Source organism: Myzus persicae, unplaced genomic scaffold (genome assembly GCF_001856785.1).
Source record: "Myzus persicae strain clone G006 unplaced genomic scaffold, MPER_G0061.0, whole genome shotgun sequence".
Classification (NCBI taxonomy): Eukaryota; Metazoa; Arthropoda; class Insecta; order Hemiptera; family Aphididae; genus Myzus; species Myzus persicae.
In genome coordinates this window covers 517,731-543,159 of record NW_019104344.1, presented here as the reverse complement: position 1 = coordinate 543,159, position 25,429 = coordinate 517,731, and the positions used below count along the sequence as shown (strand labels likewise).

General features: G+C 28.2%; 1 protein-coding gene across 3 annotated transcripts in view; it reads right to left on the bottom strand.

The window, feature by feature from the left end:
* Positions 1-20,218, bottom strand: part of LOC111041338 (ATP-binding cassette sub-family G member 1-like) — a 33,160-nt gene extending 12,942 nt beyond the window's left edge. Inside the window, exons 1-4 of one of the 3 annotated variants that reach the window (XM_022325566.1) lie at positions 19,543-20,218; positions 13,944-14,006; positions 8,489-8,742; positions 3,998-4,115 (exon numbers count right to left, since the gene is read on the bottom strand). In XM_022325566.1, the coding sequence (XP_022181258.1) occupies positions 3,998-4,115; positions 8,489-8,597 (227 nt within the window). In that variant the 5' untranslated portion in view covers positions 8,598-8,742; positions 13,944-14,006; positions 19,543-20,218. Of the gene's footprint in view, positions 1-3,997; positions 4,116-8,488; positions 8,743-13,943; positions 14,007-19,542 lie in introns of those variants that run through there. The other 2 variants (XM_022325565.1, XM_022325567.1) reach the window with 2 other exon arrangements.
* Positions 20,219-25,429: the final 5,211 nt, after the last annotated feature.

Genomic DNA, 25,429 nt, shown 5'->3' with positions numbered 1-25,429 from the left:
TCATTCAAAAGCTTGCTAACATTTTGTGTAGGTACACCAAAAACAATATACCTACCTTAGAAGACGTAGAGTATTATGAAAGGTACGCCGTGCATATACCTATGCTCCGAAAAAACAGCATATTATTATTAGTATAATAATTCATTTTAGATTATATTATCAAAGTTACCTATATAATATTTCAATGTATATGGTGATCAATAGACGGTTTATTTTTAACAGCACATATTATAGTAATTTTAAAACTTCCTATACACAAATAATTAAAATTCTAATATTTGCATAAAATAGTATGATCAAAATCATTTATAAAATGTACGAAGAAAACTATTTTATATGGTATAAAATTATCAAATAGCATAATATATTTATGAATAAATAATAAATATATTATAATGTATATGGAGAACCTAACTCATATGTATAAATTACACTATAGGTATATTATAAACATTAAACATCCGAGGTTTTGTATTAGTGTATTACTTTAATTACAATAATACTCCAAAGTAATGATTATAGGGCTAGAATTTATATGCGATAAAAAATGTAGTATGGTAAAATATGCAATTATTTTTATTAGATTATATCAAAAATTAACTACTTTTTACATAAGAATCAGAAATTAATTATATATTACTAACTGGATTACCTAAATTAATAACCGACCACTTCAGTTTATAATATTAGTGTATACTAATTATTAATGTATTTAAAACAATAATTACGGAATTTCATTAATTAAATACGATTTCAAATTTATTTTTACTAATAAATTATCAAGAATTCTAAAAACAAAATCATATAGATATTAATCAAAACAGCTAAAAAAATATTGTATTAAATTGAGAATGATTCAAATCGCGAGCATAGCTAACACAAACAATCACTTTAGACTAATTGAAAACAAAATACAAATCTAACCTAACTAGTACATAATATTCATCAATTGATTCATCAAGCATGCTCACCTTTTTACTTCAATAATACAGTTATTCAATATCTGATTTATGGAATTTTTAAATATAGGTAAGTAACTAAATTCCTATTATTTTTGATTCTTAAGATTATTTGTATTAATTTAGGAGTGTCTTGGGAGCATATAAACTTCTTTTTTTTCGAATGTTGGCCCCTTTAATCTATACTGTAAGGTATTTAGCAAATACATTTTCTGAAAATTATGACGTATCAAAATCAAAACGTGTCGTTTTTGAGTTATTTAACTTTGTGTACTAAGAATAATAGGTCAACGAGAGTAGGTTTTTTATATTACGGATTCTACAAGTATGGTAGTTAGTATTATTTGACTTATCAACAATTATAATTTGTAAAAATAGTCCAATCATATCAAATACTAGACTTAATATTACATATATTTTATATTTTTGTAAAACCTTTTTTTAAAGACTATTATCTTTATTATAAACATTGTAATAACTAAGACACTCGAATTTTGAACTAAGTACATACATCAAAATTTTCAAAAAATGTATTCACTAATCACTTGTATTGTTCTTCAATTTACATTAAATAGGGGCTCTCATTTGAAAAATAGAAGCTTGTAATTTGTATCTCTCCTCATTACAATCTTTAAGTGGTGCCAAAAGTATCAACAATTTGTCTACATTGATTATTAACGGAAAAAATGGGGTTAGTATGCTTGATGTTTACCCTGTGTAATTTTACCTACCTATATGATAAAATTATTGAACATTAAGTATTTTAAATGCAAAATACGTTTTATTTGATTTGCATATATTATTTTTAAGTTTTAATATTTTATACAAAACCTTGAGAAAAATATACTCATTCAAATGCTTGTCATAACACCTCTTTTTAAAGCAAATAAAAACTATACAAATAAGGTATAATATATCAAATAATAATATTATGTTTAGCCGCTGTGTTACTTACAAAAAATTTAAAAGATGGATTTCACTGACGTCTCAAACCGTTAAAATTATAACTAAACAAGTTCACATGTACCATAATAGAGTACTTATAGACTTGTACATGTTACTTCCGTATACTTTATTAAATGTGGATACACATATTTAGTCAGGCTGATTTCTAATAAAATAATTGTCAAAATTTATTAGTTGAAAAAAAAACGTGGTCTTTCATATAGCACGATAGAACAGCAACTGCCAATAATTGACAATAATGGTGATAGGTATATCGAAAATAATATGATGAAAGTACTAAAAGTATATCTTTCTCACTGCCACATACAGCATATAATAACGATAATAATAGTAATCAGTGACTTGGTGAAAATGGTTTTATAATGCTTAAGCACCACGGGGAAAATTATTTTTTTGGGTGGATGGATGAGTAAATTATGGTAAGTTAATGGTAAGTTTTTAGTTTTCTTCAACTTGAGTATTTAAAAACTAGGTTACTAGTTGCTGATAGTGAAATAAATGTTTTGGTATAGGTAGGCAGGTACTGAAATATTTATTGTACAATATTACAACCAGGTTTATATACCATACCACTGATAGTAATAACATAATAATAATAATAATAATAATAATAATAATAATAATAATAATATTCTTAAAGGCTTAGAGTATTAATAGATATATTTTACATAATATAATCGCATACTAACTATAGTATCAACAGTACAAAATAAATAAAGTTGTAATAGTTATATGATTTGAAAATGGTACTTTAATTAAAACATGCAATTAGAAATATGTAAACGATGATTTAGATGCACCTGACATGATACAAAAAATAAACTTAGAGTAATACGAGTACAACAGTACATATTATTATACCTATCTATTTTTTGGTAGGTAGGATACAAATATGTTGAAAATATTAAAAATATTTTATATATTATGCATTGTATTATACAATTAGCATATGTATTCGTGATATTTCGTGGTTGTAGAATTTCAGGTCAATACCATACAAGTTAGCTAAGTACAAGGACGTTTAATGTATAATTATATTTCAATAATTTGTATATTATCTCAGTTACCAATTTATGAATGCACATAATATATAGGTACTATAGCCTATCTTTTTCCCTAAGGTCTTGTAAACAGATTACAGGATCATAATGATATGTATTACTTGTCGTACAGATGTATTTAAAAAAATGTATACATCAAAAGTGAAATTCGCTAAAATTAAAACCATAACTACTACTAACTAAGGTAATACTTAAATCAAAAATGAAATTGCAGTATTTTTGTGAATTATTATTCGAATCAGCGATTTCATAAATATATTATTTTATGTGAATTTACTCATTACAACTGTGGACAATTTATATGCTAATTGATTAACATCATTTCTGATTATTTTTGTTGGTAAGTGAAGCTATTATAGAGTTATTATTGAGTTTAAATGTGTTCTGCTTTTAATATACCTATGTGATTATATTATGACAAACTTTAAAACGTATATAGAATCTTTCAAAAGTAACTTGTTTAATTCTTAGTTATTTCAGTGCAGATGATCATACATTTACAAATTCGTTTAAATAAGAGTCCTGTAGTGGCCTTATTTATTTCTCGTTTAATCTTTCCAGTGAGAGAACACGCAGCTATCAGACGAAAATGGGTTCTTCTGCGCTGTACCTTCGGTACCCTTCCATAGTGGAATCGGTCTCGATGACAGGGTGTCGAGTGGGAATGCGTAGAATCGAAGTGTTCTCTCGCTGGATAGAGTACAGTTTATACATTTTGTATAAATTATTAATTACATGTAAATATTGAATTAGATTTATTTAATTCGAGTAATATTATACTTTATAAGCACATACGTTCTTAATATTCATAAATCATAATATTTTATTACTAAACGCTTATGTTTAAAAACATTAATTTATATTATGTAGAATAATACCATAATAACAGAAACTCAAATACTCAATTGAGTTGATGATCGCAAATTAAACTATGGGTTTTAACAACGATAATTAATTTTCTATATATATTATATACACATGTATTTAAATGTTATTTGAGAAAAAACTTACTCAAATCCGGTAAGAATATTGAGAAGGGTTGATTTTCCAGCACCGGATGGTCCCATAATTACAGTTAGTTCGCCACTGTTGAAGCGACCAGAAACGCCTTTGAGTACTTGTTTTTTTTCTAAAAAAATAAAAACACTTATTACATTAAACAACAAATACATATAAATTCTTCTCACAAGGAATAAACTATTATTGTGTTTTATTCTATCAGTATATCTGCAGGCACATACAATAGTACGTACCGACCAGATACCAAATGATATTACCTAATTGCTTAATAAAATAATGTTCACATATTTAAATTTTGTATATAATTCAGATTTAGGTATTTATGTTGTATAAAATATAGATTTTGTAGATAAGAAAAAAATATACATTTTATGTGAATGTTTGAAAACAATGAGAATTGATCTCGAGCTGTGCACCTGAAACCGGAGTCTGAGCACACATATAATACGTTTTTAGGTAAATTTACTGTTATCTTCTATTTATTTGATTTTTTCATTGTGATGTATTTAATTATTTTAATTTTTAAGAAATATTTTACGAAACGTATATTAAAATGCATTATTAATTCATCATTCGTCAATAAGAATATTAAGATATATTTTATAATCACAGATATTCTAAATAAATTCAATATTAAATGTTAGTTAAAAGTACTAATTACTGACCTCGAGTCCTACGTCTCACATATCAAATCAATGCCACTATATTTAATCGTAATAATAAAATAACTAATTATCATACTTAATGCCAACATTATTCGTCACTTATTATTGTTATTAATATTATACGGTTGGCAGGAGACAGGATACATACAAAATTTATATAGGACACGGTATTGTATCTATAATCTATATACGCGGAATACATTGTAATATTTTTGGATATCATAATATTATACGTTGTAAGTTATAACTTAAAAACATAATTTATTACGTTTGTGTCCCGCGGTCATTACCTACTAACTATCTATATAGTTCGCTTCGTTTGCTATATTTTTGTAAACCGCTCCAGGAGTTTGGCTGCATTCAAATGGTTTTCTAATTAATATCTATGTACCATACCTAACAGGGGACACATTGATTTTGGCGATTAAATTATGTGACTCATATAATTAAAATAATATATAATTCACATTTAGGTTAACTTGGCGACCATGTATTGTACTCACGAATTGTAAGATGTATTCATTAATTATCGCCAACCTATACTTAGTATAATTATTACATTCTGTGGAAGTATAATATGGTATATGGTATATCCATTAAAGTTTGAGCTGTTTATTATTATATAGTTAATAGTTTATTCAGGTTTTGTGCATCCAAGTCCCGAGTGTAAAATATTAGATACCTGTTTTACTACACATACCTAGGTCAAGATTTGTTCAATTTAATTATTTAAAAATTCCATTAAGAATAAATATTAAATGTGTATTGTTATTAAATCGAAATACACGCTTGAGTGAATCCATGCAGCATTAAATATAATAAATTATAAGCATAAGAAACGGTAAATATATTTACATATCTTATAGGTGCCTATAGGCACCTACCTATTAACTTCAAAACAATTTCTTAAATTTATTTCAGACAAAAATACTAAGAATTTTTTAAGCTCAAATCTACAAAACTCGTTGAAATTAAAAAAAAAGAATTTAAAATTACTACAATTTTATGAATGTAAATGAAAATAAACTATGATTAGGTACTAATTTACTTTTAATTGTTATATAGTTCAAAGTTAAATTAGTTCAGGAAATTTATTGTATATAGACATTCATTTAATAATGACCGATTAGTATCTATACTAAAAATATCAAAATTATCAATCTATTATTGTGTGCGATATATTTTGAAACTACTTATATTGTTGGATCTGCAGTTTTAATCAGAGTGCACACGACATCATGTTATTCAAATTTATACTATATTTTTAATGTCGTTTCTCGTCACAATTACGGTGGCTAGGTTTTTAATAACTTCAAATTTATTCAGTTATTTTATGAGTACCTAACTTTTTACATAAACTCAAATTACTATAATTAGATTCATAGTATTATACTATCACCATTTTGTTTTGTATATTAATCTATTATTTTAAAACATAAAATGTGCTAGGGTGCTTCAATAAGTTACAATAAATAATAAATTAAAATAAACTTTATTTTTGTGCTTTAACAAAAATTACTTAGAGTCAACTTCATAATCTTGTACTTTATTGTTAAAATAAATTCAAGATATTGCTTATATAGTTTGATTTATATTTTTATATCAAGAGAAATTGGATTACTATTGAATTTTAATTATAGTAATTTTTTCAATTATCATTAAAAATAAGTATATTTTGGAGCAATATAATAATTAATAAGAGTCGTAATATTTTATGGCATTATTTTATTGTAAGCCAAATATTCAAAAATATAGTTGCCTAAATTGTGTTTTTTTTTAAGATTATTAAGAATAATGAATATTGTTTTGAGTCAAAATAGAAGATTAAATTTCTCTACTTAATATTTATTTAATGTTTTAGACAACAAAATACGTCGTAATTACACGTGTGAATACTACAAATGTCTTTCTGCAATACAGTTGTTACGGAAATACTCGTACGTTGTATTGGACTTGGATATAACTAAACAGAACCGGAAGGAAACTAAAGTCAATATAAATTCGTTTTCTCTTTTAACTGACAACAAGCTAGCTAGTTCGTCACGGTACATAATATACCATGTATTTTGAATAAAAAAAACTGGTAGGTATAACGAATTGTATGGTTTGTTTCTAATCAAATGAATCGTTTAGATGTAAAATAATTTACTATACACAAATACAAAGATTTATAATATTTGTTTAGTCGAAAATTAATTTTATTTTAAAAAATAACTCTACATAATTAGTCTTGGGAAAAAATTATAGAATGAAACGATTACATTGAATTTATGAGTTTAGAAATAATAAATATATTCAATATGTATAATACACACTAAATGCTTAAATCAACGAAATGTATATAATTGAATATATTTGCCATTAGGTATGGAAATTCTAAAGGAAATGAATCAAAAAAATATCAAAAATTATACATGGTACATAAGACTATGGAACATTAAACCATCGTAAATTTAAGTTGAACGAAGTTGCTAAATAAATGGTTTTGAAGGTATTTTTCAGAGTACTACTTAATAGGCAATATAGTGTATCTTACCCAGTAATATTTTTTAAAACGATACACACTGAATATTGGGTAGAAAATAGAAATATATTCAGCTTTTAGACGTTTAGAATAAGTAGAGTAAAGTCAATAAAAAGTGTTCTACACATGTTTTTAATAATCATAAATTTTTTATTTTTCAAAATTAAAATGTCAGTTTTCTAGGATAAGCTGTACCTACAAAAATATATTATATATATTGTAGGTTATTACATTTTGGATGACAAAATAAAAAAAAAATGTACTAAGGTTTACGAAGATTGTACAACAAAGAATGTGTGATATTTAAGGAAATTATAATAGATAGATAGGTATGATAAATAATGATATTGATAGTGGTATACAAAACCTTTAAACCTTTAAAATATTTACAACAAATAAAACATATCAACATATGTTATTGAAGTAAACAATATTACTGGTACATTCAATGTTTAAACCAGCTGTTATAGTAGATATTGTCAATCTTCTATAGGTATTTAGTATAGCAATAAATAATTATAGGTTTCATTTTTGTTGCTGGTAAAAAAAATCATGTTAAATATATAATAAAACGATTTCGTTAAGTAAAATTGTTTAATGAGGTAGATCCGAGACGTGCAAAATGAGGAGATTTATCGCGGAAAAGTATTTAGGTGAAGTATAAATTTAGTGTACAATATTATAGGGGTCCTTAAATTAAGTTTCTGAGAAGAGGATTAAAAATGTTCTCAAAAACTGAATTAGAAAATTAAAAAAAATTATCAAAATAATTGAGTATTTAAACATCTGTATGCACAAAATGTTTAGAGCATATTTCATACTTTATGTAGTGCATCAATAGCACAGGGTCGTTAAAATATAATTTGGCACCGGTTAGAATCTAAAACGGTCTAAAAACGCAAGTTTAATATAGTTACAGTGTTATTTTCACTACTTATACAATAATAATAACATATAACGATAATTTCGATGTAGGTAAGTACTTAAATAATTGTTATCGATCAATCACTCGAAAAGTTTTACTTTCATCTGCTATCATTATTAATAGGTGGTATACCTATAATTTGTCATACCTAAATAATAACTATCAAGCGAAATGTTGTTCCGTGGGCCGATACACACACACTAAACAGTCACGTACCATATAGTAGGTCAATGCTAATCAAGGTTAAAACTTACGAACGTCTTTATGTAATACTACCAAATATATAAATGATACTGTACATTTTATATTATTATTATTATTATTATTACTAGTTTTTGAATTCGTAATTGAATATATATTTTTTTTACCTCTGCGCAACGTCCCGACGTCTACGGTGAACTGGATGTCCGTAAATGTGATGTCGATCGGATTGTTTTTGGGTAGGTGCATAAGTACCATTCGGGTAGCGGACGCCATGTTTTAATCCGAATTGGCGTGTTCTTGTGTTTTTATGTCTGATCCGTGGACTGGATTATATCTAGGATAGTCTCTGTTTTAACGGTGTTTCGTATGTACGGCAAACGTATTATTCATCATAGGATTGTGTTATCCGTTAGGAAACCTGGGAACAAAATCAATTTAAAGTGTTATTATATAAAAAAAAAACGGACAATATAATTGTTGCGATTCATTTGGTTACTGCGGCCCATCTCCCCCATATCATTTTAATTTGAAGGAAAGTCGAAATAGAAGTTTAGAGCAGCATAATCACTAGACTACAATCAAATTTATTAAAATAATATTATTGTGCTTAACAGTAACACGGCACTGTATACAGATTCACTTTCATTTTTCTAAACATGTCCATTATAATATTTTATTGTCTGCAAGACTGCAATAAACAACATTACGAGGTAAATTTTTACTGAAGATATTATTTAAACGAATACTATTTATTGGGAGAAAACGAATTGAAATGCCAAGGATTATCTACTATGTTATATATATACATATTTAACTGATAAATATTTGAAACATATTTCGAGCCTTATATAGTTATTTACAATATATTATGTTAAACGGTCAGTATATTATATACTCCAATGTAAAACTTAATAAATTATGTAATCAAATAATATATATAACATTACAAGTATTACATTAATATTAATGCACGCTCGATTCATCGCAATAATAGTCTAGTGTGACATTAATCGCAATAATTAATTTTGGCAAATAATGTCTCAATGAAGGGGGGTAGGCTCTATGGCTTATTTTCAACTTTGATTTCCTAGTTTTCTAAGTTTTGTAACTACTAAATTCTAACTACGTCCATGTATAAGTGTTCGACATACATATTATATTTATTAAATCACAGCCACAAAACATACTGTTTACACAGTCTGAAACGTAATTAATTCATAAAACGATAAAAAGTTATGTAGGACGTAGGTGCATCACTCAAAAATATTATAGGTATACATAGTAAAATTATTTAAATAAACCAAACGTCTTCGAAGTTATATTTAACCTCCAAGAATTGGAATATACCTATCATACCTTATTATACATATAATATAAATTTATACATTGTTATTGCAACTACGTATTATGATAAGCATAAGAATATAAGATGTTACACATGTTCTGTTTATCATATTCTGGTTATCATAACTATATTTTTTTTCTGTGTATTGGGGAGTATATTCCGGGTGCATCAATATAGGATTTTTACATAATATTTCCATGTAATTTTATTGTAAATTGTCAAACATGTTAAGCCTTTAAGTCCTCTGAGCTTCATGTACAATATCATCTCAGGTAAAACTTCCTGGAATATCTCGTTAATTATGTAGGGTGTTTCAGCATGTTCGTATTTGTACACATTTACCCATTTCGTGCCTCAGATTTCTGACGTACATAACTATAATAGGTATTCTTAATTGGAACGATTAAATCGATTTTTAAAATAATATTTACATAAATCAACTCTAATTATTCGATTGCAGTTTTGAGTTCAGGGAAATGAAAATAATACTATATATTTTAATAATAGTTTATAATGATTTTTAATGGGTTATAGTTATATTCAATTTTCCAAATAGCAACAGTTTATTTGGAAAAAAAGGTTATCGACGGAGACAAATATCTCGGAGAAAAATTCTGTATACCTAGCGCTTTTTATTCTAGTATATATAGTGTATTTTTAATTTTTTTTATAGGTATTATATTTTGTGAATTTGAGATGCCACGTGAAGACATTTCCGAAAAGAAGTTTCTGACAAAAAATTTGAAAATAATTTAAGTGTTTTGTCAACATATTATTTGCAAGACTTAACAATGCATTAATGTCATTTTTACGAAGGTAACTGCAAAAGCCTAAAAGATTGTATACCCACGACCAAGCTTATGAGGGATTCAAGTTAGGCTACCCATGTGTCGTCAAAAGAAAAATCATGGTTACGAAACTGCATACAGCTTATGAAATTCTATAAGACAACTATAGTAACATATATGGACCTACATTGTTTCAAGCTCGGACAATTTTTATAAGTAATACAATCAAAATTGAAATTTTTGAGATTCATATTTTTACTAAATTTCTGGAATTTAGTAGGTGCATCTAAAAAAAATAGTAAGAATAATATGATAATTTCTACATTTTTCGCTTACATTGGGCATTTAATACGTGATATACAGTACACAGTAAACCGATCGTCTTTATTAATTTTTTTAGAAATAACGGAAACTTAATATGTATATCCCATGACCATTGTCAAGGTTTCCAACATAATTTTTAAACACATAATGCACTATATTAATACTTATTATGCCGTTAGCACAGCAGCCATATGTATTATAATATACATCATGTGTCAACATAGGAGGTAAATACCTATCTTTAGTGTATATACAATTAATTATGTATACATACACCACCCTTTTGGCCACAACCGATGTTTTATAGTTGTATACTATTATTATTAATATTATAACATTTGTGCAAAACTAGGTTTAAACAGCAGTAAACGGCGAGCGGGTTAAGAAACCGCGTGTGCGTACCTATAGGCTATGGATATACCGCACCAGTGTTTCGCGATTTTTATACGCGAGGCCGACGAAATTACAGGTTTCTCAGACCATCGAGGAGGCTGTATGAGCGGAGCGCATTCACGCGTGTCGACACTATCGCTGCCGCCATGACAATCTCTGCAGCGGAGGAGTTGCTCAACGATATACTAGACTGTCGACGACACACATATGTTTTATTTGTATACGCTGCATAGATAGGACACAATCACCGTAATAATATTATACGTATATGTATGTATATTATTACCGCAGCTATTATATAATATACATTTTTTATCCACAGCAGCATTTACGATGGATCCTGAGCAGTTCATCATCGCGCGTATATTATATTCTATAGGTATATCGTACATTCGTACATCGTTAAGCGCGGTAGCGAACTATACGTATTTGTTTCAAAACCATTAGAATAAGAGGTACGTCAAAGAGAGACAGAGAAAAATGAAATTTGCGAAGATCCATTCCGATCTCGCGCTCCGTGATTTATTTTTGAAAACGTTATAACTTATAAATCATAACATTACAGCTATATTATTAAGATATTGTTTATGCAAGACGTTTAGCCGATGCCCAGGGTCAATATTTACCGTAATGAAAATGCTATGGTATACTATTATCTATGAATGAGCTAAAATCGTTTGACCTTGGCTCCCCTGTATAGGCACCCACCTATAAAAAATTAAAATACAATACGTAGATCATCTGCAATACTTGCGTCGATATTGAATGTAAGCAAATTATATCGTTGTCAAAGTAGTATGTCCAATATGTATACCGTGTACTGTTGTATATGTTATCTTCTAACCAGTTCCATATTATTATTAAAATATTGACTACAATACCGTAGAATCACAAAATTTCATATAGCACTTGAATATTATAATAAAACAGATGCCCAATATACTACAGTACACAGAGTCATTTTTAAGCATGCTTACTTTATTTATATGATTAAATTACGCATATATTCAAATTCTGACTTTTGGAATTTTTAAATACATTTGAGACCATATTTTCAGATTTCTTGCATCACTTAAGGACGATCCTGTGACAATACATACATCTATTTTTTCGAATATTAAGTAGACATTTTTTTTGAGAATTTTGAGGTATTTAAATCAAAATAAAGTGAGAAAGTGGGTAGTTTTGAGTTGTTATATACGTATATAACATTGTGTGTTAAGGTAAGGATAATATTATATTTTTGGTAGTGGGCTAAGTTGATATGGAAACATAAATGATTTGAAAAAGTTAGTAATTACTATTGAATTCCATCAACATAAATAATTTGTAAAAATGATCCTAATATAATAAATACTACATCTAGTATTACACATAGTTTATATTCTTATAAAACCATTTTTAAGGATTATTACCCTTAATATAAACATTTTAATAACTCAGAAACTACTCTATAAAATTTAGGTTTACATAAATCAGAATTTTCAAGAAAATCATTTGCTAAATAATTTGTAGTACAAAGAGGCTGTTTTCATTTGAAAAAAAAACAGAAGTTTGTATCACCACAGGACACTCCTTAAGAAGTTCGAAAAATATCAGACATTTAAAAACATATGTAATTTAATCTATACTTCAAAGTTCTAAAATCAGAATTTAAATAAATTTTCTATTAAACGAAAAGAAGAGACGAACATACTTGAAAAATCACCCTGTATACACCATTAACTTTAAGTTCAAAAGATCTTCAGGAAACTTCAAAAATAGATTTTAAACACTTTCAATATTTGTATTTGTTTGTTACACGAATGTGTCTGATTGTCATACTCTGACATGTGTAGATAGAATAGTTTGAAATCTGAATGTCACCACTATCAAGGTTTTGTTGTTAATAAAAGATATTATAAGATATACATTTAAAATTAAACTTAAGACCTGCGCACCGTTTAACGAGGACAGCCGTTATGATATTCATTTCTTAACTATTAATATTTTTAAATATTCGTTATTCGTTAACTGCTGAGCAGTTATATTTTCATGACTGAGTCAAGACTACGCAGACTAAGGCTACCGAAAAGTATAAATTGAGTACAAATATTTGAAATTTCCTTACTAAAGATGATGCTACATCACAGGTTTTTTTTAAAACTTAACATGAGAAATATTATCAAATACTAGTTATGGGTAATTTCCTGCGTCGTGAAGTATTGGGTACTACTGTGTCATATATGATGTATTGTACCAATAGTAAAAATGTTCTCATAGATTGCGCCTATGATGAAATTTCCAGCAATATCATAGTTACCAACGCATGATAAAGAATGAAAGCTTGTTATAATACAAAATATCATATCGAAATTACATTGGCGGTTTATGTATAAATTATATATTATATAACTATTTTAGTATTTTTTTTATAAATAAAAATTATATTTAAAATTCTTCCATGTTTGTAAAAATCTGATATCGTGTTTATTTTTTTGAATATCGCTAATTTATGTATGAATAATTCAAGGGTATTTACCTACCTAGATTAAATAATTTTAGGACTTAAGTAAGTATTATTTAATAATATAATATAGCTCAATATGGAAACTCCATTATCTACAGATATTGTGTGTAAAAAAATTAATAATACTTCTCTTAAATATTGAACACTTGGTATTAATATCAAAAAAATTAAATATAATTAAATTTACATATATTTTGAGAATATACATTATCTATAAATATAAAACAATCATTCTCTAACATAAAAGAAAAAGAACTCACTGATCTGGCAGCCAAAGCTGCTAACACCTCTCCACTATCATCGTCCACACAAATTACTTCACTCTGGAACATACGAACACTTATAACAAATAAATGTAAACTAAGAGGGCACCAGAAGTGGACATCTTACTACACTAAATTAAATCATATTAAACATAACACCGACAATTGGATTTTTCCTATCAAAATTCACAGATAATTCGAAGTCATGTTAACGAGATTCAGAATCGGACCCACGCGAATCCTTCGAATCCTTCAATCTTTTGAAGTATTTTTAGTTTTTATTTATTTTATTCGTGAGCTTTAATACTTACTTGTTGATTTGTTAAGTTTCGATTATTTATATTATATTATTTAAGAAAGAACCATTTGCACATAGGTATGCGTTAAGTAGATCCATAGGGTCTTAGGTTAAGGTGTGTTACGACTTAAGAGTGAGTGTGATGTACATTTGAAATTTAATCAAACAAAATTCTGAGCTGAGGTTTTTTATTCGGTTACTCTGTGTAAAACAAAACAATGAAAATTGACAAAAAATATAAAATTACATTTATTATTATAATGAGTTTAATAAATAACCAAATACGAATATGCATATTTGTATTTAATTTAAGCAGTCGTATATGGGGCTATTTGCTTAAAAACAACATTAAAAATAACCTTGGATGTTTATTTTGAGGATAATTGAAGTCACGAATAGTCGATTTTTTATACATGTGTCTGCATTTTATGTTTTTTTGATCACGAATAATTCAATTCTGTCAGTACATACATACAAAAATAACAAAATTAAAATGTAAAATAAATTAACTTAAAAAATAATGAAAACACAATTAAGTTGTAGCCTGACATTTTTTTTTTTTTGTTTTAAGATACGATTTTCTCTCGAAATGTCTTCAATCAGTCATATTTCCCCTCTATTAATATTATACAGTTTAAATATATGATGATAATTGTTACCTACTTAATACTTATAAGTAGAAATTTGTAGGATAGTTAATTTTTTGCAAGTAGTCGGCTATATTAGAAAACATTGAAAAAAAATGGATTTAAAAAACAAATATGTATCTACTTAAAGAGCCAAAAATAATGAAAATGTAGAAACGCCCAATATGTACCTTCTCTTAGTCGTATGGTTTGCAAATAAAGGTCTTCTTAAATAATAACAATTTAGAAGATACTTGTACCTACATAATTAACATCACTAATTAATAATTATTAAATTTATTAGTATTGATCGCCAAAACAAAATAATAAACTATAAATCAATTATTACCCGCGACAACTTAATTCTATCAATTACGTAGGTATGAATTTTAGTTTAATGTTATTGTTAATCATATTAGACATGTATACAATTAATATTATACAACTATCATAGTGTTAACGACATTCACTATTATTTTATATTTATTATTTCGTGATGCATTTATAATAATTGGGTTAATGTCTGTCCGGCCTCAAACTTCCACTACTTAATCAGTCGGTTTCATCGCAGTGACCTCATTCTTCATTTTCCATCTCTAGAACTCATCTGCATTGTTTTATACGCTTATTTTACAAGCAAACTAAATCTCAAAATTTCATCACACGATTAACTGTTAAAGAATGTTTTTGCAATTGTACGTTAAACACAATAAACCTTTCTCTGGTGTAATTTTCAGTACTTAATTAATTTATTACTGGTATATTAGGTACTACTATTGCATAACGTTTATTCGCGTTACTATCATACACACTGCTGTTGATATTTTATTGTAAGATTAGATATTATTATTATTATTAATTTTTGGTCATCGATCGCTAAGGCTAAACAAACTCATTGATATTTAATTCAATATTTATAAACTGTATATTTATAACTATAAGGTAACAGGTACCAACTGGATTCTGGTTATATATTTTATAGTACTGACTGGTTTTTTCCTTACATGATAAACGACTTAACTCATAATCGAATACTATTAATTTACTCAGGACGACCTTTAATTTTAAGGGCAATTAGAGCAAAGCATTTAATAAGGATTAAATCTTGCAGTAAATAGTTAGGTTTTTTTTATGAATTATCAGTAAGCATCGTAGCTAGCCTTCATAGTTCATTGTGTCTTTGGCAAAACTAAATTTTCGCCCTTCTGTATTACCACTAAACAGTAGGCACGTTATGAGAAGAATATGTATACTCTTTATCACCAGTATATTATAATTCTGTGGGTATATTATTCATATACATATGTGAGTGAGTACATATTACAAATTAAATTCCCTACACACAAAATTATTATGTTTTACAAATACACGACAATTTTTTTTTTTAATTGTCCGTAATTATTGTAATGAAATTTAATTTACGTACAATGTACTTTGCTTAAAAAATATATATTTAACAATTTTTCTATGTGAACATTTTAAGCGAGATTATAAGCATTGTGGGTTTGTTATACGTCCTAAACATATATGTAGGTACTCTAGACAATGACCCATGTCACCAACCTCATACTATGGCACCGTTACTTCTGAGTTATGACTTATGAGTACCTATCCGGCATCTATAGATGTATAGTACCAGATGCAGTGTAAAGAGTAAATGGTGTGAACTGTGCACGATGATCGCACAAATTTATTCATTTAAGTTCCAAATCGATTATCGTGTATTTTGTCAGCAGTGAACCGGTTTATTACATATTTATATGTATATTAAAAATATTACGAGCTAGCTTTACACCCGCGCGATTATATACGCATTATGCAATTAGTACAATCATCATTAGAGTATTATACATTACAATATTTTATATATAGGTAATTTGAATTATAAAATTGTATAAAAAATAGTATAAAGATAATAATTAATAATAATAACTTATCCTTATACTTAATAGTAAGTATATATTATTTATTTATTATTGAACAATTTTTGTTCTTTTGTATTTATATTACTAATAAACTCTAAAACCAATCTAATAAAAATGACGTGTTAGCAATCATATCTATAGCTGTAAAACTTACTATCATTGTCTATTAACGACTATTCTGTAACTGGTAGATGGAATTATTTTATATAAATTTTAATTACAAACATAGGCAGAGATTTGATTGAATTTAAGGGGGGGGGGGGCTTAAATGTTTCTTTATAAAACAAGCCTAATCTAAAGTCTAATCTTAAAGCATTAGGAATATTAGAATTTTTTTTTGATACATGGCTGATGTTAATTATATTATGATCATTAAATAACGAATTCGACGTATAATTTTCTGAAAAACTGTTGAAAAAATTGAAAATTACCAATGAAATATATTTAAAATTATAATTATTAAATGAGTACAAAACTTTTTTGAAACTTTTACCCCAAAACAAACTCGTTTAACTTTATATCAAGTCATGTTCTAAATATATTATGCATATCGACAATTTTAGCATTCTAACATAATTATAGTAGTGGTGAAGTCGAAGGCAATTTAAAAAAAAATAGGGAAATAAATAAATGTTTGATGCTGTATAATAATCACGTTATAATATTTTATTTTTATAACATGATAATAGTATATTATGCTACTACTATTTTTATTTATTAATAGCTTAAGTTAAAATTCTAAAATAGATATTGAGAAACTAGCTAAATGTTAATTATTACAACACTATATTTTACACCAATAACTACAGTACCTTCAAAATCCTCTTATTTCTCATACATATTCTGATCCTTACAATCCATGAAAATCCTCCATGTTAAATCAAAATTCAAGATTTTTTAGCAATTTAAACTATAGTTCAAAATTAATAATTGGTTTTGAAGTGTTCTATTTATGGGTATTGCCTCCCTAATCAAGTCATTCAATTATTATTAATGCTGTATTCATGATTTATCATATTTACTATTGTATTAATAATTAATATACAAATTGTTAGTTTAAAATAAAGTAGGTATAAAGTTTAAATTTCTCTAATAAACGTAGAAATTTATAAGCTTAAATTGGGGTGGGGGGTAGCCTCCCTAAAAACTCCTGAAGCCTCCCAAATTATTTCAAATTTGGTATAACGTTGTACGTTCGAGATAACACTTGTGGGTTGAATCGTGAGGGTGATACGTCTGCTTCGAAGATAATTTTAAATTTTGAAACCAGACACATAATTGCCTCCTTCCAATAGATCACTTCTGGATCATTTACTATTATCGAATTTAATTTCAGATACGGAAAAGAATAACTGAATGAAAAAATGTTAAGTACTTAATACAATAATACGTTTTCTTTACTAATTTTCAGTTATTATTTAAACATTTGAGACTAATGAAACTACTTACCTAAGTATTATAAAATAGTTAACCTATTATGTATACCTCTTTATGTACCTAATTATTTATAATATTGTATATAATTAAATTATGACAATAGGTCTGAATCATTGGTATTATTTTTTACAATAAACATCAAGAATTAATTAATAATAATAATAATAGTTTTAAGTGGACATCCAGGGTTATATTACTTATTCCACTAATTTAGTGATGTATAATATTATTTGGAAATATTAAACAATAGATTTGTAGTAACTATGTTTTCGGCGCAGGATGTCAATAATTAGTGTTGTCGCAGAGTACCTATCGATAATTCAAGAACACTGTATATATACATATATATATTATATAGGTACTATACACAATAAGAAATAAGAAAATATATAGGTAATAATAATATGTAATATGTATATTTTGTGATTAAGTAACTGGCGAACACTGGCTGCTTAATATATAATGTGCAAGGAAAGTCGTAACCACCACTTTGTTAGTGTTTATAGTGTCAAACATTTTGTAGCGCAATGTATAGTTAAATAAAGTAGGTACCTATCTATTCACCTAATGTAGAATGATGAAAATAAAAAACAAAAACAAATAACCAGCACGTGTTATTTTATTTAGACAGGAAATTGTAGTACACTGGAACCTCGATTGGTACGTACTTAATGTTCATATAATATTGTATTTATACAACATATATATATATATATTATTTATAATACGGCGTTTACGTCCCGAAAATGTTAAAATTATGAACAGATGGACAGTTGAAATCTGATCGCGGCATTTTCGAAGCTTTAATTTTTATCGATTTTTATATTGCACTATGATCGGTCATCGAACGCTTTTATAGTAAGCTACAACCGTTCAAAGGTACACTAGGTCGACGGTTTGTGCATTTGAGCGTGTTATGCATACACTCGACCGAAAGAGAAAGTAATAACGCATCGTCGTCGTATACCAATATAATAATAATAATAATGATATGATTATAACGTTGCAAAGAGAAACGAGTATAAAACAAAATCGTAATATTGTGTTAAAACGAGATATCTGCAGCTGGAAACACGCAAATTTAAAAACAAACCATTCACACCGCACACAGACACGTCATAATAATAATACACCAATAAGGTAATATAGTTATCAATTAATAATATTATATATTGAAATATATAATACAATACCCCAGTAACCGTCACCGCACCCAAACAGAGGCCTCAATAATACGACATGTGTCAACGTAAAAAATTGAAATAATAATAATAAAACCACAACAACATCGATGTACGTAATTCACGAACCTGCTATGATAATATATCCTTCGTTGGAGTAACCGATGACGGATCGCTGGATTCTGTTCATCAACGTATATCCTCTTTGCAGGTGTTGTATCGTCAAACGGAGAGACTGGAGCGGGACGTCGTCAACGGGTAAAATATTGTGCCGTCGTTATAGGATAACAATTTAAAAAAACGAAAGAAAAACAAAAAAAAAACAGTCGGTGGTGTTTAAATGACAATAATGACGTGTTGGTTGTCCCCGGCTCTTCCGCGTCCGGTCGTTGGCGGCAATCGTCCCGTTTTTGAACAGCGACAGCGGTAATATTATTAAGATACGCAAAACAAAAAGAAAAACCGTATAAACGGCTTTATCGCCGAAATAAAATTATTCGCCACACACGCGCACGGTTAAAATACAGAGCATGTGATATATAACTCGCGCAGGTAATAATATACGATTATGATTTATTAATATCGCACTTGTAGCGCGCCAATTCTGTTGTGGCGGCAGACCGCTGTCGATACGTCGGCGAACACAACTGGACTGGCCCGGGTCGACCGATTTGTTTACCTATAATATATAATATCGGCCAGCGTTCTAGCGTGCGCACGCGTGTGAGTGTTACCGCGGTAGTAAATTGGTAATAGTAGTGGTACTGGTAACAGCAGTAATAGTAATAGTAGTAGTAAATAGTAGTAGTAATAGTTGTAGTAGTAGTGTATGTTCGTCGTCGCCGTCGTCGCGAGTGACTCACGGGCTGAGCCGCTGAGGACGACGATGGCGGTGTGATGAAAGAAATGACAACAGCGAACAGCTGATCGGCGGCGCTCGCTGCTGCAGAGTTTCGCCGCGGCGAACCGGTTAGCGGGACGCCATCTGTGGGCTCACAGGCGAGACCAAGATAAACTGCGAAAATTATGACATTTTAGCACTTGAATTTACTCTTAAGCTAATACGCATGTATTTAGATTCTAAGGAGAGCGCTAAATGGTATTAAAATGACGTGTGTGTGTTTTTGCTTTAATCGTCTTTTGAAGTAACAAAATGTTTGAATCTACCACATCGAGGGTGGTTTTTGGCGGAAACTTGGATATTTTCAATTTAACCGGGAAAAATGAAAAATAAATGATGGAGAAATAGGTGTTTTCACGCAATAGGTACCAGTTTTTTACAATAACGATTTTTAAATTTTTTAGATAGGTACTTGAAATTTTCATAGCATATTTTTATTCACATTTTCTGGACGTATGACTTGGTTTTCAAAATGTCTAGTTAATTTATAGAAATTTAAAATGTTCAACTTTCTACGATATATTTATAATGTATAATATGTTGGTAACAATTTCTATCCCCTTGTTAAAAAGCTTGAAAGTTGAATACAATAGGCGACGAACATTATAATTATTTCTATAGCAATTTAAAAATATCGAAATCACATGGTCTTAGACATTTGAAGTTTTAGTTTTGATCAAATTGGATATCAAACGAAAAATCACGATTTTTTTTCTAACGATTTCAGTTTATCACAAGGGCTTGAAACTTTTTAAAATTCTGTTCGTTTATATATAAATTATTATTGTCTGTACAGATGATAAAATGCACAAAATATTTAGACACCTGTTCACGCCGTTCTGTACTGCTAGGTTAGGTGTAAGCGTTTAGGGGAAGTAATGTTAGGGGAAGTAATGCTTTAGGGGAAGTAATGCTAACGCGGTCCCCCCTCTGGTTCTCGATACCACAAAAAAAAAAAAAAAAAAAGGTTAGGTGTAAGCGATATTGACTTATACGTTATAAGTTACGCAATAACAAAAATATATAGGGTACATTATCATAACAAATTATATCTTTGACGTTTTTGGCAAAAATTAGTTAAATTATACCTATCTAAACTTTATACTGTGATGTTGATAAATATTTGAAAATTTCAATTATTTTTAAGTTACTTTTGATTTATGTATGATTAAATTACCCAAAATGAGTTATATTAAAAATGTGGTATTCATATTTCATACTAATAGTTGATAGTTTAAAATAAATATAATACCTACTTGCTATGTAGGAATTGTCATGTAAACCTACACAAGAATTTTTGGTTTAAATTAAATTATAGAACTATACGTACATATCACGTTCATAAATTATTTATTTAAGAATTATTACGTACCTATATAGACTGAAATAATGATCAAATTAATCCGATATTTTTTGGCCAAATAAAAATAATAAAATAAAAAATTTGATGTATTATTTAAGTTTTAAAATATTTCCAATTAAGATTTCCGTGTTCTTAATACATTATGTTACAATAAACGTGACATTTCAATACACGTTTACTCGTATAATATACCTATTACCTACTCATCAAAGTCGATTACCTATCCAGTATTGGTTGTTTTTAATTATCTATTATCTGTGAGTATGTGACATATAAAATCAGGTACGTCATGGACGTGAAGGTAAGTGAATGTATCCTTTTCAAGGGACTTTAGCATTATTGCCAATCATCCATGGACATAACTTAACTATTTTTTTTACTATCAATAACAATAATATTTGGCACGTAAAAATGTTATGTTAAAAAAAAAAACATAGGTTTATTTGTCTGTTATTCACATAAATACGTCATAATACTTACATCACAATAATTCATTTAAATACATATACACTATATATTGTATAGGCATGAGAGTGGATTGAGGATATAGAAAATCAATATTCGCATCCGCATACGCATATTCGTGTAATCGCAGTGTTGTTATTACGTAAGGACGTAGGTACCTAAGGAATACCTACGGCCTACAGGCACAATATATATCTGGGTGGCTAGGTAGGTATAATTACAATAATTTAGGTTCGTTTGAATTACTATATTAATGCTTCAGACGTCAATCGCTATTCTTTGATAGATAATTTTACTGAAAAACTATTTATAAACAATAACGAACCTGTAACTACTAAGAAAAGTTAAATACGTATACACAATAAGTGCTAGGTTATAACAAGGAACATTTTTTACTATTACCTACTATATAATTTATACTTCTTTAACTTTTTTAAGTAGTTACTAGTTAGTTATTGTTTATGAATAGTTCTTCAATAAAATTGTCTAATAAAGAATAGTGATTGAAGTGTGAAGCATAAGTAGAGTAATTCAAATGAATCTAAATTATTGTATTATACCTATACCTAGCCACTCAGGTATATATTGTACCCGTAGGCCGTAGTTGGAACCCGTTGGAACCGGTGCATCCGAATCGCATGCCAAAAAAATAAATATAAATCGGGTCGTCCGAATTGCATACCATATCTTAGAGGGGTATATCCGAATTGCATGCCATCTCTTAGAGGGGTATATCCGAATAAATAACTTACTTTTCAACTGGAGGGTCGGGATTTTGTTACTTTACAATAAAACATATAAATATTGTAGAAGGTGACACTGTGAATAAGAATCATAAAATAAAACTATTTTTTTTTCATCGACAACAAAGGCCATTAGTTAAATAAAACTATTGTAGTTTGGGGTAATCAAGTGAGTGTATTTTAAATAATATTATTTTTAAATTTGGTGGTCTTTTTTGACATTTCGGGCACACCAATATTACAATTTAAATAAACAAAATAATATGTAATGAAAGTCCAAAAAAAAGTTTAAGTTGTTTAAGTGCATAGTAAATAAACGTGTGGTGTACGGCATGCAATCCGAACAAAGCCCTCTAAGAGAAGGCACGCAATTAGGACAAACCCCTACAGGAGACGGCATGCAATTCGGACATTTTTTTTTTTGGCATGCAATTCGGATGCAGCGGTTGGAACGACACAATTATTTACTCAGCATACTCAGTGCTCATCTCTGTTTTTACTTTAATTATCCATATTTATTAAAATTTAAGTGTTTGAAAATGTTAAGTTTAATTATAGAAAATATTTTCAATTACTTATATTTATTAAGTAATTTTAAGAGTGGATTAAAGATTATGATTTAAAAGACTAACTTTTATTTATTTTCAATCGAGAAATACCTGTTTTTACAGTAAATTGTTAAGCAGATGACTTTTTTTTATGTTATATATTTTAATCGAAATTCGAAATTCGAACAAGCATTTTTTGAGTTAAGTAATTAGTTATAAACGAATGTATTTAACTTTGTGTGTATACTTATTACTTATACGGTAAGTAGACTGTAGTTATGAATACTCTAAATTATATTTATTTATAATTATTATTATATGCATTATTAAAGGATAAAATATCTAATGTTCCGTGGTTTGTTCGTATTGCTGTACTTCACAAAGACTTCCAGCTACCAACAATAACTGAGTCCATAAAAAATTAGCAACAACTTCTTCAACCACATCAATTATTCTGCTCGGAGTACTAAATTTTATAGACGTAAACCTATCTTCTATACGTCGACTTAAGCGTGAACGCCCCACACGACCTGTTATTATAATTTAATTATCTTATTAATTGTAAATACTATAATTTCGTCATTATTACTGACTTATGATACTATTATTATTATTGTTATCTTCGTTTCCAAAATATGTTAAAAATTTGTATTTATAATTATATATTATATATATTAGCAATATGTTTAATTAATAATAATACAAAAAAGGATAAAAATGGGATGATCATAATATGTTGTGTGAATCATTCAGTATAAAAATGTAAATAATTCAAAAAATTAATTGTACTAACTTAACATTACAAAATAAATGATAGGATGAAAAAAATATCGTATTTGTATGTACTTACACACAAAGTTACTCTAATAACTATAAACATCAATCATTTGATTTAATATTTTTTTTGATTATGTCTTAATAATCAAATTAATTAGAAAATCTGACATGGTAGACTTTTGTTCCTTTGATGGCCCTTGCTTGTGAGGGGGGGGGATCTAACGCGATGACCATGACCGACTGGTGTCGTTCGACTTAAGAGTATCACTTAGCTCAAAGGACGGCGAGTGGCCTGTGTAATGTTATGCACACAGAGGCGTGCTCAGAATTTTTCTATGGGGGGGGGGGGTCACTTAATATTTTGGAATAGATCTATTTAATAATATAAAATTTCGGTATTATACATAATATCATATATTTATTATAGATAATACACATTACTACTCAGATATAATATATTTATATATATATATACCTATCTGTGCCGAATGCCGATTATTACGAGGACCAAGCGCAAGGAATAATGAAAAATGAAATGAAATATTGTAACAATACTTACTCTTATCACGGGGGCCTATAAATGTACCCATCCCCCAAATACTACTAACAATACTAAGCCGATTATTCAGTGTTGCCAAATTAGAATAGTTTTAAATTGTATTATATTATTGAAAAAAAAAATTTTAATATTTCCTTCTATTGACCACTATTGTTTATAGTATATTAGTATAACACAATATATATATTACCAGGGGGGGTTTCAAACCCTATGAACCCCCCCATGACTGGTTTTAAACCTTTTAGACTTATGTTTTAGTACACGTCCACATTATGTAATGTAACGAACTTTAAAAATGGATGTGTCTTAGTGGATTGTAGTTTGCCGATCAGAACACCCTTTTTATTCAGTTTTTGTCTATACGTAATTAAAAAACAAGGTATTTTGAATTGCAACGACACTACTATGGGCTCTGATCCAACTTACGTTTACACGGCAGTTTCAGTATAGAGACTGGTTCACAGCTACGACGCCTATATGGCTATATGTATCATGTCCAAAAGTTGTGCTTGGTATAACTCTGAAAATGTCTTGGTAGACCTTGGATTGTGGTAGATCATGGTTAGTGCATGGTACCATGACTACAACGGCCGATCATAATACGATAACAGCCACACTTCACGACACAGACGACGACGTATAGCTGTGAACCTGACTTTA